Genomic DNA, 13,701 nt, shown 5'->3' with positions numbered 1-13,701 from the left:
GCCAGGGTTTCTCCTCCCCGCCCTCGTCCTCTCACGATACCGCGCCCGGTCCGAGCTTCGCCGCCTTCCCGCCCGCTCCGCGGACCTGCGCTTCTTTCCCCGCATATCTAATATGGGTATAGTTTGGGGGAGCAGGGGCAGCAGTGACCCCTCCACCTGCAAGCCTTTGCAGCGGGTATCAGCTGCCGGAGATTTGCAGTTTGAGGGGAGTGAGATACACCCATATTAAAACGTGGGGGGCATGCCCCGCTGCCCCCCATCTACAAAGGCTACAGCCCCCTTGCCCCCACTGGAGGCAGCGTCAACAGTTACCAAGAGTGCTGTAGGGTCTGGGTGCCTGGCCAACAGCCTCCTGTGTACCTCTCGGGGGTACGGGGAGCCCCCGCTGAGTCCCTTTCAGCTGCACCCCTACTGTAGCCTCCACCTCTTTCCAGGCAGCTGAGCCCATGGTGAAACGTGGGGCTGGCTTGGCACAGGCAGCCCGTGAGAGGGTGAGGCAACGGCATCACAACAGAGCCCTAGCTTTGTGCTGACGGTGCCCTCACCCTCCCCTCCCACGCTATAACGGAGAGATAGGCCCACCTCTGCTGGCTCCTTTTCCCCCACAATGCTAGGTCATGCCACAACCCAACTTCTAAAATTTGCCATATTGCATATGTAATAGACGGTACATGCACAGCGCTGATTTTAAGGTGTAATTGTAGCTGGTGCAGGCGTACCCAACCCAGCTTTTATTTATGCGGCACAGTTAACAATTGTAGAGAAGATTTAACATCGGGGGTTCCAGTGCAGGTTAGCAGCCTCAGTACCTAGCCAGGGTCCTCAGTGCGCTTGTACTGGGGCAGCCAGTCCGTACCCCCAGGTCTACACTCCATTGTTGCCTGCGCTTGCTGGATTAAAGCTAGCGCAGGTATATCTACCCCTGCCACAATTGAACTTTAATTTGTGGCGCAGATGTACCTTTAGCCAGCGTTCATGGGTATGTCACCCTATATATATTGTGTGAGACAGCTCCTCATCAGCATTTAGAAAACTTTGAGGTTTCCCTTTTAATGTTTGTTTTACTCCTGGTTTTAATGTCTCTAAAGACAGTGTATTAGATTTCTTTTTGCATGATCTAATGTAGGGGTCAGCAACCTTTCAGAAGTGGTGTGCTGAGGTCTTCATTTATTCACTCTAATTTAAGGTTTCGCATGCCAGTAATACATTTTAACGTTTTTAGAAGGTCTCTTTCTATAAGTCTATAATATATAACTAAACTATTGTTATATGTAAAGTAAATAAGGTTTTTAAAATGTTTAAGAAGCTTCATTTAAAATTAAATTAAAATGGAGATTCCCCCAGACCGGTGGCCAGGACCCGGGCAGTGTGAGTGCCACTGAAAATCAGCTCGCGTGCCACCTTCGGCACACGTGCCCTAGGTTGCCTACCCCTGGATCTAATGTATAAAGAGAGCAGCTGTGGTTTCTTCATTTTGCTGGCCACTGAAGGTACGTCTGTACTTGAGCTGGAACATGTAAATTCCAGCTCGAGACATACTTGTGCTAGCTCTGATTAAGACAGAATGCTGAAAATAGACCTGCAGCCATGGTGGTGTGAGGGGTTGGTTGCCCTGAATATCTACTTTTGGTCTCTGTCTGGATCATACTTGGAGTGGCTAGTCCTGCTATGGCTACATTTCTCTTTTTAGTGCACTATCTAGATCAGAGCTAGTCGAGAATGTCTCCTCTATCTGGAAGTTGCACCTTCCAGCTCTAGTGTAGACAGACCCTAAGTAAGGCCTTGTTTACACTAGGACAGTGGTTCCCAAAACTTGTTCCACTGCTTGGTCTGGAGCAGTGAACAGCGGCCACTGGGAGCCGCGATCAGCCGAACCTGTGGACGCAGCAGGTACACAAACCGGCCCGGCCTACCAGGGGCTTTCCCTGCACAAGCGGTGGAAAAAATTTAGGAACCACTGCACTAGAAGAGTTTTGCCCGTGTACTGATACTACTAGTATAGCTATACTGGCAAAACCCTCTAGTGTGGATGCAATTGTGCTTATATTAGTAGAACTTATGCTAGTTTGAGAACATGCTCTGTGCAATTGCCCAGTCTTCAGCTACATGGTTCTCAAGTATCAGAGGGGTAGCCGTGTTAGTCTGGTTCTGTAGAAGCACAGGATTCTTTGATGGTTCTCAAATTATTGTATTCTGCAGATCACCAGAAAAGGCTCCTTTAACCTCATTTAGAGAAATATTTAACATTAGTAAAAATAATCCAAGTTGAAATGGAAACATGAACTTCTGGATTTACCCAGCTCAAATAAGATATGCAGCTGTTTCCAGATTTTTTTTAAAATATTCCTTTATTTTGTAATTAATTAACATCCAATTCAGAATTACATAAGGAGAAGACTCCTCCAAAAGAAAATTGAAAGGTTACAAACATTTCCTAGGTAAATTGAGAATCCATTAGAGTTCACAGTTGAGGTGCTGGAAGAGAAAATATTCCCAATTTTCATTGCAATAGCCCACAGAAAAAATATAATGAAGTCAGGTCAAAAAACTATTCAAGTCTAGAGCAATTATTATGAGAAATCAAATTACTATCTTTTAACTAAATTATTTAAACTACAGGAATTCCTAAGGGCTTATAAATGCCTTCTAGGCACTAGCTTGTGTTAGGCAGAATGGAGTTCTCACGGGGAACTCCTACTGCTACATTCCCTAAGGAGGATGCAGCATACTCTCCCCAAATGCTCGCCAGCTCTGATGGCCAGTGCTTGTGGTGTCTTCCGAATCCTCACCTTGTGGGGTTTTCTCTTTCAGTGGTTTATGAGAGAACAGTTAATTGAACACCCCTTTGAGATGATTGTGGGAGTTCAAACCCCTAACACCAAGCTATTGTTTCAGGCTGTCTAGAGACAGACTCAGGCAGCACTATGCTGATTATATCTGTCAGGCTGTCTTTGCAACTGTTAAGGACTAGAAACATCCCACCCTCAAATGAAAGCTTGAATTCTCCAGAAAGTGAAGTAACTCTCACCCCCAAAAGCTTCTAACTCATCATTAGCAAATGGGAAAGTGCAATTTTCAAGCCCTATGACTGGCATGAATTTATAACACTAGATATAAATCATTAAATATGTTTAGTAGATATGTACAGGAAAATGTACATATACAACAAATTTAAGTTCAGTCTTTGCTTTACAGTACTATTACTTTTTTTTTCCTTAAAAAAAAACCACTCAATCTTTATGGGGGGATGGAAATAGTTAACCCGAATAATTAAAAAAACAACTCCAAATTAAAAGCTGGTTATATATTGCACTGTCCATTCAGAGGTTCCATGCTGGAAGTACTTTGCCATCTGCTTTAAACTGACTGCTTATATTATTTCCAGCCTTCTGGTGTTATTGGCTATACACTGGCAGACAGAATAAGGGAAAAAAACACATTGCTGTTAATAGAATCAACAAGAATAAATAAAACATAGCAACCTAAGCAAATTATTTAGCTGGGAATTCAGCCGTAATAAGTATGTCTGTTATCTGTCAGAAGGTAGACTCAAGCCCACTTCCATCATAAGGTAGCTTTCACTACTACCAGTCTTGCCTCAGACAGCAAACTGTATTTGATGTTATAATTGGGCTTGAGTTTATCCTCCGACAAACGACAGACATATTTATTATGGCTGAATTCAAAAAATACATGGTGGTGAACTTGGAACAGGATACAGTCCAGGACTAAAAATACAGCAACAGATGACCAATATTGATGATCAGATTCATTTTGAAACAGTTTAGTAAATATCTTCATACAAACAGTCAAGAAACAAGGCTAGATTATTAGTTTAATGATAGGTATGGAGTAGGGTGACCAGAGAAGCTGGACTGGAGCAGTTTGCAGGGTGAGTGCTGGGGGCCACCCCCTCCCTCCAGGCTTGTGCTGCCATACAGCTGATCAGTGTAAGCATGGGAGGGAGGAGCAAAGCAGTGTGCTTGGGGAAGAGGTGGGGCCAGGGCAGGGATCCAATGGGGCAGTGAGGAGGCGGGGCTGGGGGGGGGCAAGAGCCCCTCCGGGCTCTGCCTGTGCCGGAGCGGAGGGTAAAATTGCTTGTTTGTCCAGTGTCCCAACCGAGCATCGGTCGGGACGTGGGACAAACAAGCAAATATCGGGACACTCCCATTAAAATCGGGATGTCTGGTCACCCTAGTGTGGAGACAATAACTCCCAGCCTGACAGTGTTTGAGAGTATTGTGAACACAGCTTGCTACGCTCTTGAAGGGGGAAGTGTACCTTATCACTCAGCTGTTCAGCGGAGTGCAAAAGGGAGGAGCGGGGACGGGACATACTCAGGGGAGAGGGTGGAAAGAGGTGGGGAAGAGAAGGGGTGGGGATCGGGTCTTGGGGGAAGGGATGGAGTGGGGGCGGGGCCCGGGGTGAGTGGGGAGCTTGGGGGTCTGTGAAAATTTTTAAATCAAAATGGGGGTCTTTGGGTTGCTAAAGTTTGAGAGCCGCTGCATTAGGTGCTTATCTGCATCTTTAGGCACCTATATACCTTTAAAAAACTGGCCCAACATTCTATAATATGGTAGAGGAGCTATTTACAGAGACTGCTAACTTTTCTAAATAATTTAGGGATGAAATTTATCTTTCTTAATCTCAATTGGTAAATTTAAAGAACATGGTATCAATGCATTAAATTGGATAGCTTATTTTGTTTTTCTTTCAAACTGTACTTTAAAAATCAAGTTGGCAATGAAATGTTCAAATGTGCTTCAAAGTCACATTGCAACTATCAAATGCAGATTTTGGCATGTAAATACTAAGCATATTCCAAATAAAAGAAAACTAGATACATGTTCTACTGCACTGACAGACATGAAATTTACCTTGGATTTTCTGACTGATCCATGTCTTGTAATCTAGATTTAGATTATAAAACAGAGTGGTATGAGTATTTAAAATTAAGCATACCATACACATAGTCTCGTAGCTCTACAGCATACAGTAAATTTATTGTGAAGATTACTTTTACCCAAGTAGTTTGGCTTTCTCTTTAACCAGAGGACACCCTCTCATTCTCCATAGTGGTAATATGGACTTACATTTTCTTCCATGCTTCTCTTTACCTTCCTATTTAGCCAGGGCCATCCTTACCCGTATGCAAAGTATGCAGCTGCGTAGGGCACCAGAAAAATTGGGACACCAAATTTCCTGGTGCCCTGCGCAGCGGCGTACTGCTCCAGCCCCTGCCCCACCTCTTCCCCAGGCCCCCTGTCCCTACCCCACCTCTTCCCACCCCTGCTCCACCCCCACTCCACATTCATTCATTCATTCATGCCCGTCACCCCAACCGGGGTATGGGCCGCCAACCACAGATCTCCATAGTCTTCTATCCTGGGCCATTCGCTCTAGCTGGTTCCAGGTATAGCCCATTTTTTTGCTATCAACCTGAAGGTCGCGTCGCCAGGTATTTCTTGGGCGGCCTCTTTTCCGCTTGCCTTGGGGGTTCCACTGCAGTGCCTGTCTGGTGATGTTGGTTGGCTGCTTGCGTAGTGTATGTCCTATCCAGCCCCACCTTCTCCTTCTAATTTCTTCCTCTGCTGGGAGTTGATGGGTCCTCTCCAAGAGGTGGATGTTACTGATGGTGTCTGGCCAGCGGATCTGGAGAATCCTTCTGAGGCAGCTATTAATGAAGGTCTGGATCTTCCTGGTGGTTGTTTTGGTTGTCCTCCAGGTTTCAGCTCCATACAGTAAGATTGATTTCACGTTGGAGTTGAACAGTCGAATCTTTATTGCCAAAGACAGCTCTCTGGAGCTCCAGATGTTCTTGAGCTGTGAGAAGGCTGCTCTTGCCTTACCAATCCTTACTTTGATGTCTGCGTCTCTGCCACCCTGCTGGTCGATGATGCTACCTAGGTAGGTGAAGGACTGCACTTCTTCCAGGGGGCTTCCATTCAGTGTGACTGGGTCGTTGCTGATGGAATTGATCCTAAGGATCTTGGTCTTATCCTTGTGGATGTTGAGGCCAACCTGTGATGACGTGGCTGCCACTACGTTGGTCTTCTCTTGCATCTGCTGTTTACTGTGCGAAAGGAGTGCAAGGTCGTCGGCAAAGTCCAGGTCATCAAGCTGGGTCCACAATGACCATTGGATTCCATTCCTACGCTTGTAAGTGGATGTCTTCATAATCCAATCGATGACGAAGAAAGAGAAGTGGTGACAACAAGCATCCTTGTCTGACTCGTTCGCACCTGGAAGCTGTTTGTGAGCTGCCCTCCGTGGATCACTCTACAGTGTATGCCCGTATGAATTCTTGATCAGGTTGACCACCTTTGCTGGGATGCCATAGTGCCGAGGAGCTTCCAGAGGGTCTCTCGATCCACGCTATCGAATGCTTTCTCATAGTCAACAAAGTTGATGTACAACAAGGAGTTCCACTCCATAGACTGCTCGACTATGATGCGGAGCGTTGCTATCTGGTCCGTGCATGATCTGTTCTGCCGGAAACCTGCCTGTTCATCTCGTAGCTGTGGATCGACGGCATCCTTCATTCTCTCTAAGAGGACTCGGTTGAAGACCTTCCCTGGCACCGACAGGAGTGTGATTCCTCTATAGTTGGCACAGTTGCTGAGGTCTCCTTTCTTGGGGATTTTGATGAGATATCCCTCTTTCCAGTCAGCCGGAATCACTTCTTCTTCCCATATCTTCTCAAAGAGGGGTACAGCATTTCCACTGAAGCATCCAGGTCTGCTTTCAGGGCCTCTGCTGGGATATCGTCAGGTCCAGCCGCCTTCCTGTTCTTCATCATGGTGATGGCTTTTCTGATCTCGTCTCTGGTTGGTTTATCGCAATTGATTGGGAGGTCCTCGTTGGCTGGGTCGATGTCTGGTGGATTTGGTGGTGCTGGTCTGTTCAGGAGTTCCTCAAAGTGCTCCGCCCATCTGTTCATCTGTAGTTCTATTCCTGTTATAGACTTCCCTGCTTGTCTTTAACGGGACGTTCTGGCTTGCTGAACTTTCCAGACAGTCGCTTGGTAGTATCGTACAGCTGTTTCATGTTACCGCTGTATGCTGCCTGCTCTGCTTCTGCTGCCAGTCCATCCACATAATCTCTCTTGTCCTTCCTAATATTCCTCTTCACTGCTCTGTGAGCTTCAGCATACTCTTTTTGAGCTTTGGCCTTTGCTGCTCTAGTCCTGCTGTTGTTGACTGCTGCCTTCTTCTTCTTTCTGTCTTCTATCTTTGTCAAGGACTCTGCTGTGATCCATTCTTTCTGCTGGTGTTTCTTAATTCCAAGCACTTCCTGGCATGCTGACCTAAGTGTGTCTCTCACTTTCTGCCATCTGTTGAGTACACTGTCTTCCTCTTCCTCAGACCGATCCTGTAGTACTGAAAACTTATTCTTCAGCGTCAATCCAAAATCTTCCTTGGTCTTATGGTCCTTCAGAAGGTTGACGTTGTACTTCGCTCTTCTGTCTGACGTCTATCCAGTTCTTCTTCAGCTGCAGCTTCAATCTGGCCACCACTAAGTGATGGTCGGACGCCACGTCTGCTCCTCTTCTAACTCTAACGTCCTGCAAGGATCTTCTGAACTTCTTGCTAATGCAGACATGGTTGATCTGGTTTTCTGTCATGCCTGCTGGCGATACCCAGGTACTCTTGTGGATCCGCTTGTGAGGAAAGATGCTGCCTCCTATGACCAGGTTGTTAAGTGCACACAGATCCACAAATCTCTCTCCATTCTCACTCATCTCTCCCAGAGCGTGGGTCCCCATGACTTGTTCGTATCCTGTGTTATCAGGTCCAATTTTGGCATTAAAGTCTCCCATAAGGATGGTAATGTCTTTGTCTGGGAGAGTCTCTAATATTTTCTGGAGTCTGTTGTAAAAGTAGTCTTTGTCCTCCTCTTCACTGTCATTGGTTGGAGCGTAGCACTGAACAACATTCATCTTAATCCTCTTCATTTTAGTTCTGAAGGATGCTGTGATGATCCTGGGACCATGTGCCTCCCAACCAATCAGTGCTCTCTGTGCCTGTTTGGACATCATGAAGCCTACTCCCTGTGTGTGGGGTGCGTCGCTCTCTTCATGTCCTGAATACAGCAACAGCTCTCCTGTCAACAGTCGTCTCTGTCCAGCTTGCGTCCATCTTGTCTCGCTAATGCCTAGTAGGGTCAGGTTGTTGCTCCTCATCTCTGCTGCAACCTGCGCCGTCTTTCCTGACTCGTACATGGTCCTCACATTCCATGTGCCGATGGTAATCCTCCTGGTTGTAAGAAGGGTGATCGGCTTAGTGGCTTCCTCGCGGCTTTCACCACCCAGCGTCATGCATCTTCGAGTTGAAGACCCTTCTTTTTCCAGGCTAAAAGTCTCTGTTAACTCTATTGTTGGCGTTTCTGTAGCAAGCTGATTTTTACAGGGTGGAGTTGCTAGCCCCACGCCCAACCCTCCTCCTTTACCCTGACTTGGGACAGGCAGATGGCCCCAAAGGACCTCTCTGGTGGAGTTACCCCCACTCCACGCCTTCCCCAAAGCCCCTGCCCTGCTCTGCCCCCACCCCGCCTCTTCCCACCCCTGCTCCACCCCCGACCCGCCTCTTCCCGGCTCTGAGGACTGCAGCAGGGCCAGACCTGCACTCACCGGCAGCGGGAAGTGCAGGGACCTGGCCTCAGCTGCACCACCAGTGAGTGCTGGGGGATGGTTCCCCCCTGCCCCTCCAAGCCACCTACCCCCCCCATGGAAGCCTCTCCCCCCCGCACAGGGGGGCGGCGTAGGGCCCCAGAATAACTAGGGACGGCCCTGTATTTAGCCCTGTGGGTTTTGGTTGCCTTTTACACTGTTTCAGTTTTTATTGGAATATGTAGTCTCTTTGTTTGTATCTTGAGAACCGTGTTTACTTTCCCAAGTGTTTTTCCCAGGTATTACTGAATTCAAACAATTTTCTTTAACTCCTTTTGGATTCTCAGAGAGTTTTATTTTCTGAAGTCCAGTATTTTTCATTATAATTCTTTCTACAGAAACTCATCAGAATTTACAACCTAATGAAATTATGATTGATTCCATCTTGAGAGGACAGCAGTGATAAGGCCAGCACGTCCCTGCAGCCCGCGCTGCTTCCCGCAGCTCCCATTGGCCAGGAACGGCAAACCATGACCACTGGAAGCTGCGGGCAGCCGTGCCTGCAGACAGTCAATGTAAACCAACTGTCTCGTGGCCCGCCACCAGATTACCCTGACAGGCCACGTGCGGCCCACGGGCTGCAGGTTGCCCACCACTGAGCTAAAGAGTCATTTTCAATAACTGATGGCATCAGTGAATAGGGTCTGATCATCTATCACTGAAGTCAATGTAAGGTTTGATTCATTGCTGGACTATACGTTTCGGGAGGGAAGGTATCTGCCACTAGAAGCAGGGGGGTCCCTCAGTGGATAAAATGTTACCCTTCTTCACAACAACATTATTTTTACAGGGTCTGGGTTATCAGTAGAAACACTTGCTAGTCTCCCATCTAATTTCTCCAAGAAATCTAGAGAACAACCAAGGATCATCTATTTTTATCTTGTTCTTCAATCCAAATGGTCTGTGCTGTGTAACCAAAATATTAATCAAGAATAAATCAATGTATCCTAACGTTTGGGGAGACACAGAAATAGTTGGTATGAATAGGGGGTTGGCCCTGGAGTGCAGTAAAGTAAAAGTATCCCATCCAACTTTGAAAACCTCAAGGATATAACTGAGCTTCCATTTAGTAGGGTTGTATTCTCCTTCTGTAAACAAGGTTTCCTGTACTGCAACCCCTCATCTTGCTTTGTTTTCATGCCCCTTCAGTAAACTTTATTTACTATTAATTTCATCTCCCAACTGAATGTCTTGGTTTCACCAAGTCTCTATCATTCTGGTTACATCACACTTCCTGAAAACACAATTCTAATCCAACAATCAATATGTTACTAGCATTTGTAGCAAGCACATTTATCCTTTACTTCTTTCACTCTTTTCGACATTTTTTTTTTTACTCGTTTCATTTTACCTTAGGAAAGTTCCCTTTGTGTATCTCTCACATCCACTGTTGAAAGGGTCAGCCTGGAAATCCCATCTATTATACTCTACACACTTTAAAAAAACAAGTACTTTCCAATATGCACCTGTGATAGGTCTGTCTACCTCCCTATACACACACAAGGCCTGAAGAGGGAAAATAGGACAATTAACCTGTAGGAGAGCCAGGACCGGAGAAGGCCTAATGCTGATGAAGCCTAGCTGGGGGAGGAGCTGAAACAGGCTTAGGCCTTGTCTACACTGCAAAGTTTTGTATGCAAAACGGGAGGTGTACACACTACAAAGCTACTTTTGCTGACAAAATAAAACCACCTCAACGAGAGGCTGTGATGTTATCTGATTAAAATATGACCATATAGATCATTGTTGCAACCACTGTTATATATTTGCAACAAATCTTGTACAAAGGTTGTCCAGTAAGGTGCCTATGGAAAGGTTATGATTTGCTGAATATGATTATTCTATTTGTATGCATGTATCATTTTTTTATTTGAAATTATGAGTATTGTCTCTATACCTGTATTTCACATGTTTGCTCCTGGGGTAACGCCCACAAGGTATTTAGCCTGCACATCTTGAAGGAACTATTCAAGTAGAATGGCCCATTAAAGGACATTTTACTTACAATGGAAGACACCTATCTACTCTTAATGGACTTTCCTGCTGTGACTAGGCAAAATCATGCATGGACATGTGACTTGTCCATGTGAGTTCAAACACCATCTTGTTACTGTAATTTTCCACAGTAAGAACAATGGGATTCCCTCCACATGCAGAAGATATAAAAAGCACTGGAAACACCTCAATTTTGCCTCTATCCTGCTCAAGCCTCTGGACTATGAATTTATACTAATGGAAGTATTCTAACCAAGGAATTGAGGACCTTCCAATGATTTGGAAGCAGCCAGAAACTTGACTTAAGCCAGCAGTTCATTCCATCACTGCTACAAGCCTGAACCGAGAACTTTGCAATTAATGTATGTATTTGATTCATTTAACCGATTTTTACTCTCCTATATTTACTTTCTATAAATAAACCTTTAGATTTTAGATACTAAAGGATTGGCAACCATGTGTTTATTTTGAGTGAGATCTGAGTTTATATTGACCTGGGGGTGTGGCTGGTCCTTTGGGATCAGAAGAACCTTTTGTTTGATGAGCCTGGTTTTAAAGAACCACTCATCTTTAAATCCAGTGTTTTTGGTGGTGATGCAAGGACTGGAATGCCTATGGAAACTGATTTCCTGATTTCTTGTTAGCCAGTGTGGTGTGACAGTTTACTTTCGTTGCTGGTTTGGTACATCTTATGGAGGAATAAAAAACAAACAGTTACTCACTTCTCATAACTGTTGTTCTTTGAGATATGTTGTTCATGTCCATTCCAATCAGGTGTGTGCGCGTGCACGTGCACGTTGGCCGGAAGATTTTTCCCCTAGCAGCATCTGTCGAGTCGGCCTGAGCGACCCCTGGAGTCGCGCCTTCACGGCACCCAATATAGAGCCCTGCCAATCCACAACCCCCTCAGTTCCTTCTTGCCTGCTACTCCGACAGGGGTAGGAGGGTGGGTATTGGAATGGACATGAACAACACATCTCGAAGAACAAGTTACAAGAAGTGAGTAACTGTTTTTTCTTCAAGTGCTTGTTCATGTCCATTCCAATCAGGTGACTCCCAAGCCAAATTTAGGAGGTCAGGCTGGAGCTGTCCACTGATTGAAGTACTGCTCTTTCAAAGGCCTCATCGTCTCTGGCCTGCTGGGTGATTGCATAATGCGCAGCAAAAGTGTGTATGGAAGACCACGTCGCCACTCTGCAGATTTCCTGGGTGGGAACTGGAGCCAGGAACGCCGTCAATGAAGCCTGCGCCCTGCTGGAGTGCGCAGTGATCGGACGTGCGGGAACACCTGCCAGGTTGTAGCACTCACGGATACAGGACACGATCCATGATGAAATGCGCTGGGGCAAAACCAGCTAAACTTTCATCCTGTCCACCACTGTCACAAAGAGCTGGACCGACTTTCTGAACAGTTTTGTTCTCTTGATATAGAAGGCCAGCACTTTGCTCCCTGTTGCTGGAATGAGGTTTAGGGTAGAAAACTGTGAGGAAGATGTCCTGGTTGATATGAAACTGCGAGACAACCTTGGGAGGAAAGCAGGGCGAGGTCTGAGCTGAACCTTGTCTTTAAAGAACATGGTGTAGGGCGGGTCTGAAGTCAGGGCCCTGAGCTCAGACATCATCCTGGCCGAGGTTATTGCCATCAGGAATGCGACCTTGAATGAGGTAGAGCAGGGAGCATGTTGCTAAAGGCTCAAAGTGGGGTGGGTGGGCCATGAGCCTAGAGAGGACCAAGTTGAGGTCCCAGGCAGGGACCGGTTGACAGACATGAGGGTAAAACCTGTTGAGCCCCTTTAGGAATCGGCTGACCATGCGGTTAGCGAAAACCGAGTGGCCCTGTACGCCTGGGTGGAAGGCCGAGATGGCAGCCAAGTGCACTCTTATAGAAGGCAACGAGAGACCTTCCTGCTTCAGATGTAGAAGGTAGTCTAGAACGTGTGGCACCGAGGCTAGCGTCGGGGGCAAGTCGCACTGTGCCGGCCAGATTGAAAATCTCTTTCACGTGGCAAGGTATGTGGCCCTCATCAAGGGTTTCCTATTGCCAAGTAGGACCCATCTGACCTGGTCTGAACAGGAAAGTTCCGACGGATTCAACCATGGAGCTTCCATGCTGTAAGATGGAGCAACTGTAGGTTTGGGTGTTGGAGACGTCCATGATCTTGTGTGAGAAGGTCTGGGGAGAGCAGCAAGGTAATCGGGGCTCCCACAGACATGTCTAGGAGGGATGTGTACCAGCACTGACGGGGCCAGGCAGGTGCTATCAGTATGACCTGAGCACGATCTCTGCGGATCTTGAGCATGATCTTGTGAAAGAGCGGTATCGTCTTGTGAAAGATCTGCGGATCTTCTGAAAGAGCGGTATCGTCGGGAAGGCGTATAGGAGAGCCCATCCCCAATGGAGGAGGAACACATCCGCGGTGGAGCCCGTGCTGTGATTCTGGAAGGAGCAGAACTGCTGGCATTTCCTGTTGTGTCGTGTGGCAAAGAGGTCCATCCGGGGAAATCCCCACCACTGGATGATTGAATTTGCGACATCCGGGTGAAGGGACCACTCGTTGCTGTGGAACAACCTGCTGAGCTGGTCTGCCAGCTCGTTCTGAATCCCAGGGAGGTACAACGCAGGTGGATTATATGTTCTACACAGAAGTCCCATAAGAACATAAGAACATAAGAAAGGCCGTACCGGGTCAGACCAAAGGTCCATCATCCCCAGTAGTATCTGTCTGACGACAGTGGCCCCAGCCAGGTGCCTGAGAGTGTGAATCTAACAGGCAATGATGATCTCTCTCTCTCTCCCATCTCCCATCTCTGACTCTGACAGACAGAGGGGAGGGACACCATCCATCATCCATCCTATCAGCCATTTACTTACTTAGCCCACATAGCCACCCAGTCCTTCCCTTTTTTTATTGTTTATAGCCTAGCAACCTCCTCAGGTCTCAGGAGGAGTTCCAGTTGCGTGAATGCGTGAAGAAGTGCGAAGAAGAACTTTTTTTTTTTTGCTTTTTTTGTTTATTGCTGCCTATTTATTTTCATTT

The 13,701-nt window shown here is 46.6% G+C and overlaps 1 protein-coding gene across 3 annotated transcripts in view; it reads right to left on the bottom strand.

The window, feature by feature from the left end:
• Positions 1-2,343: 2,343 nt before the first annotated feature.
• Positions 2,344-13,701, bottom strand: part of LOC120399244 (disintegrin and metalloproteinase domain-containing protein 32-like) — a 48,637-nt gene continuing 37,279 nt past the window's right edge. For all 3 annotated transcript variants that reach the window (XM_039527326.1, XM_039527327.1, XM_039527328.1), the window contains 2 exons: positions 4,878-4,910; positions 2,344-3,409 (listed from right to left, as the gene is read on the bottom strand). In XM_039527326.1, the coding sequence (XP_039383260.1) occupies positions 3,403-3,409; positions 4,878-4,910 (40 nt within the window). In that variant the 3' untranslated portion in view covers positions 2,344-3,402. The remainder of the gene's footprint in view (positions 3,410-4,877; positions 4,911-13,701) is intronic.

This window comes from Mauremys reevesii, linkage group 2 (assembly GCF_016161935.1).
Source record: "Mauremys reevesii isolate NIE-2019 linkage group 2, ASM1616193v1, whole genome shotgun sequence".
NCBI classification, from domain to species: domain Eukaryota; kingdom Metazoa; phylum Chordata; order Testudines; family Geoemydidae; genus Mauremys; species Mauremys reevesii.
Note: the sequence above shows the minus strand (reverse complement) of the source record. Positions and strands in the feature narration are given on the sequence as shown.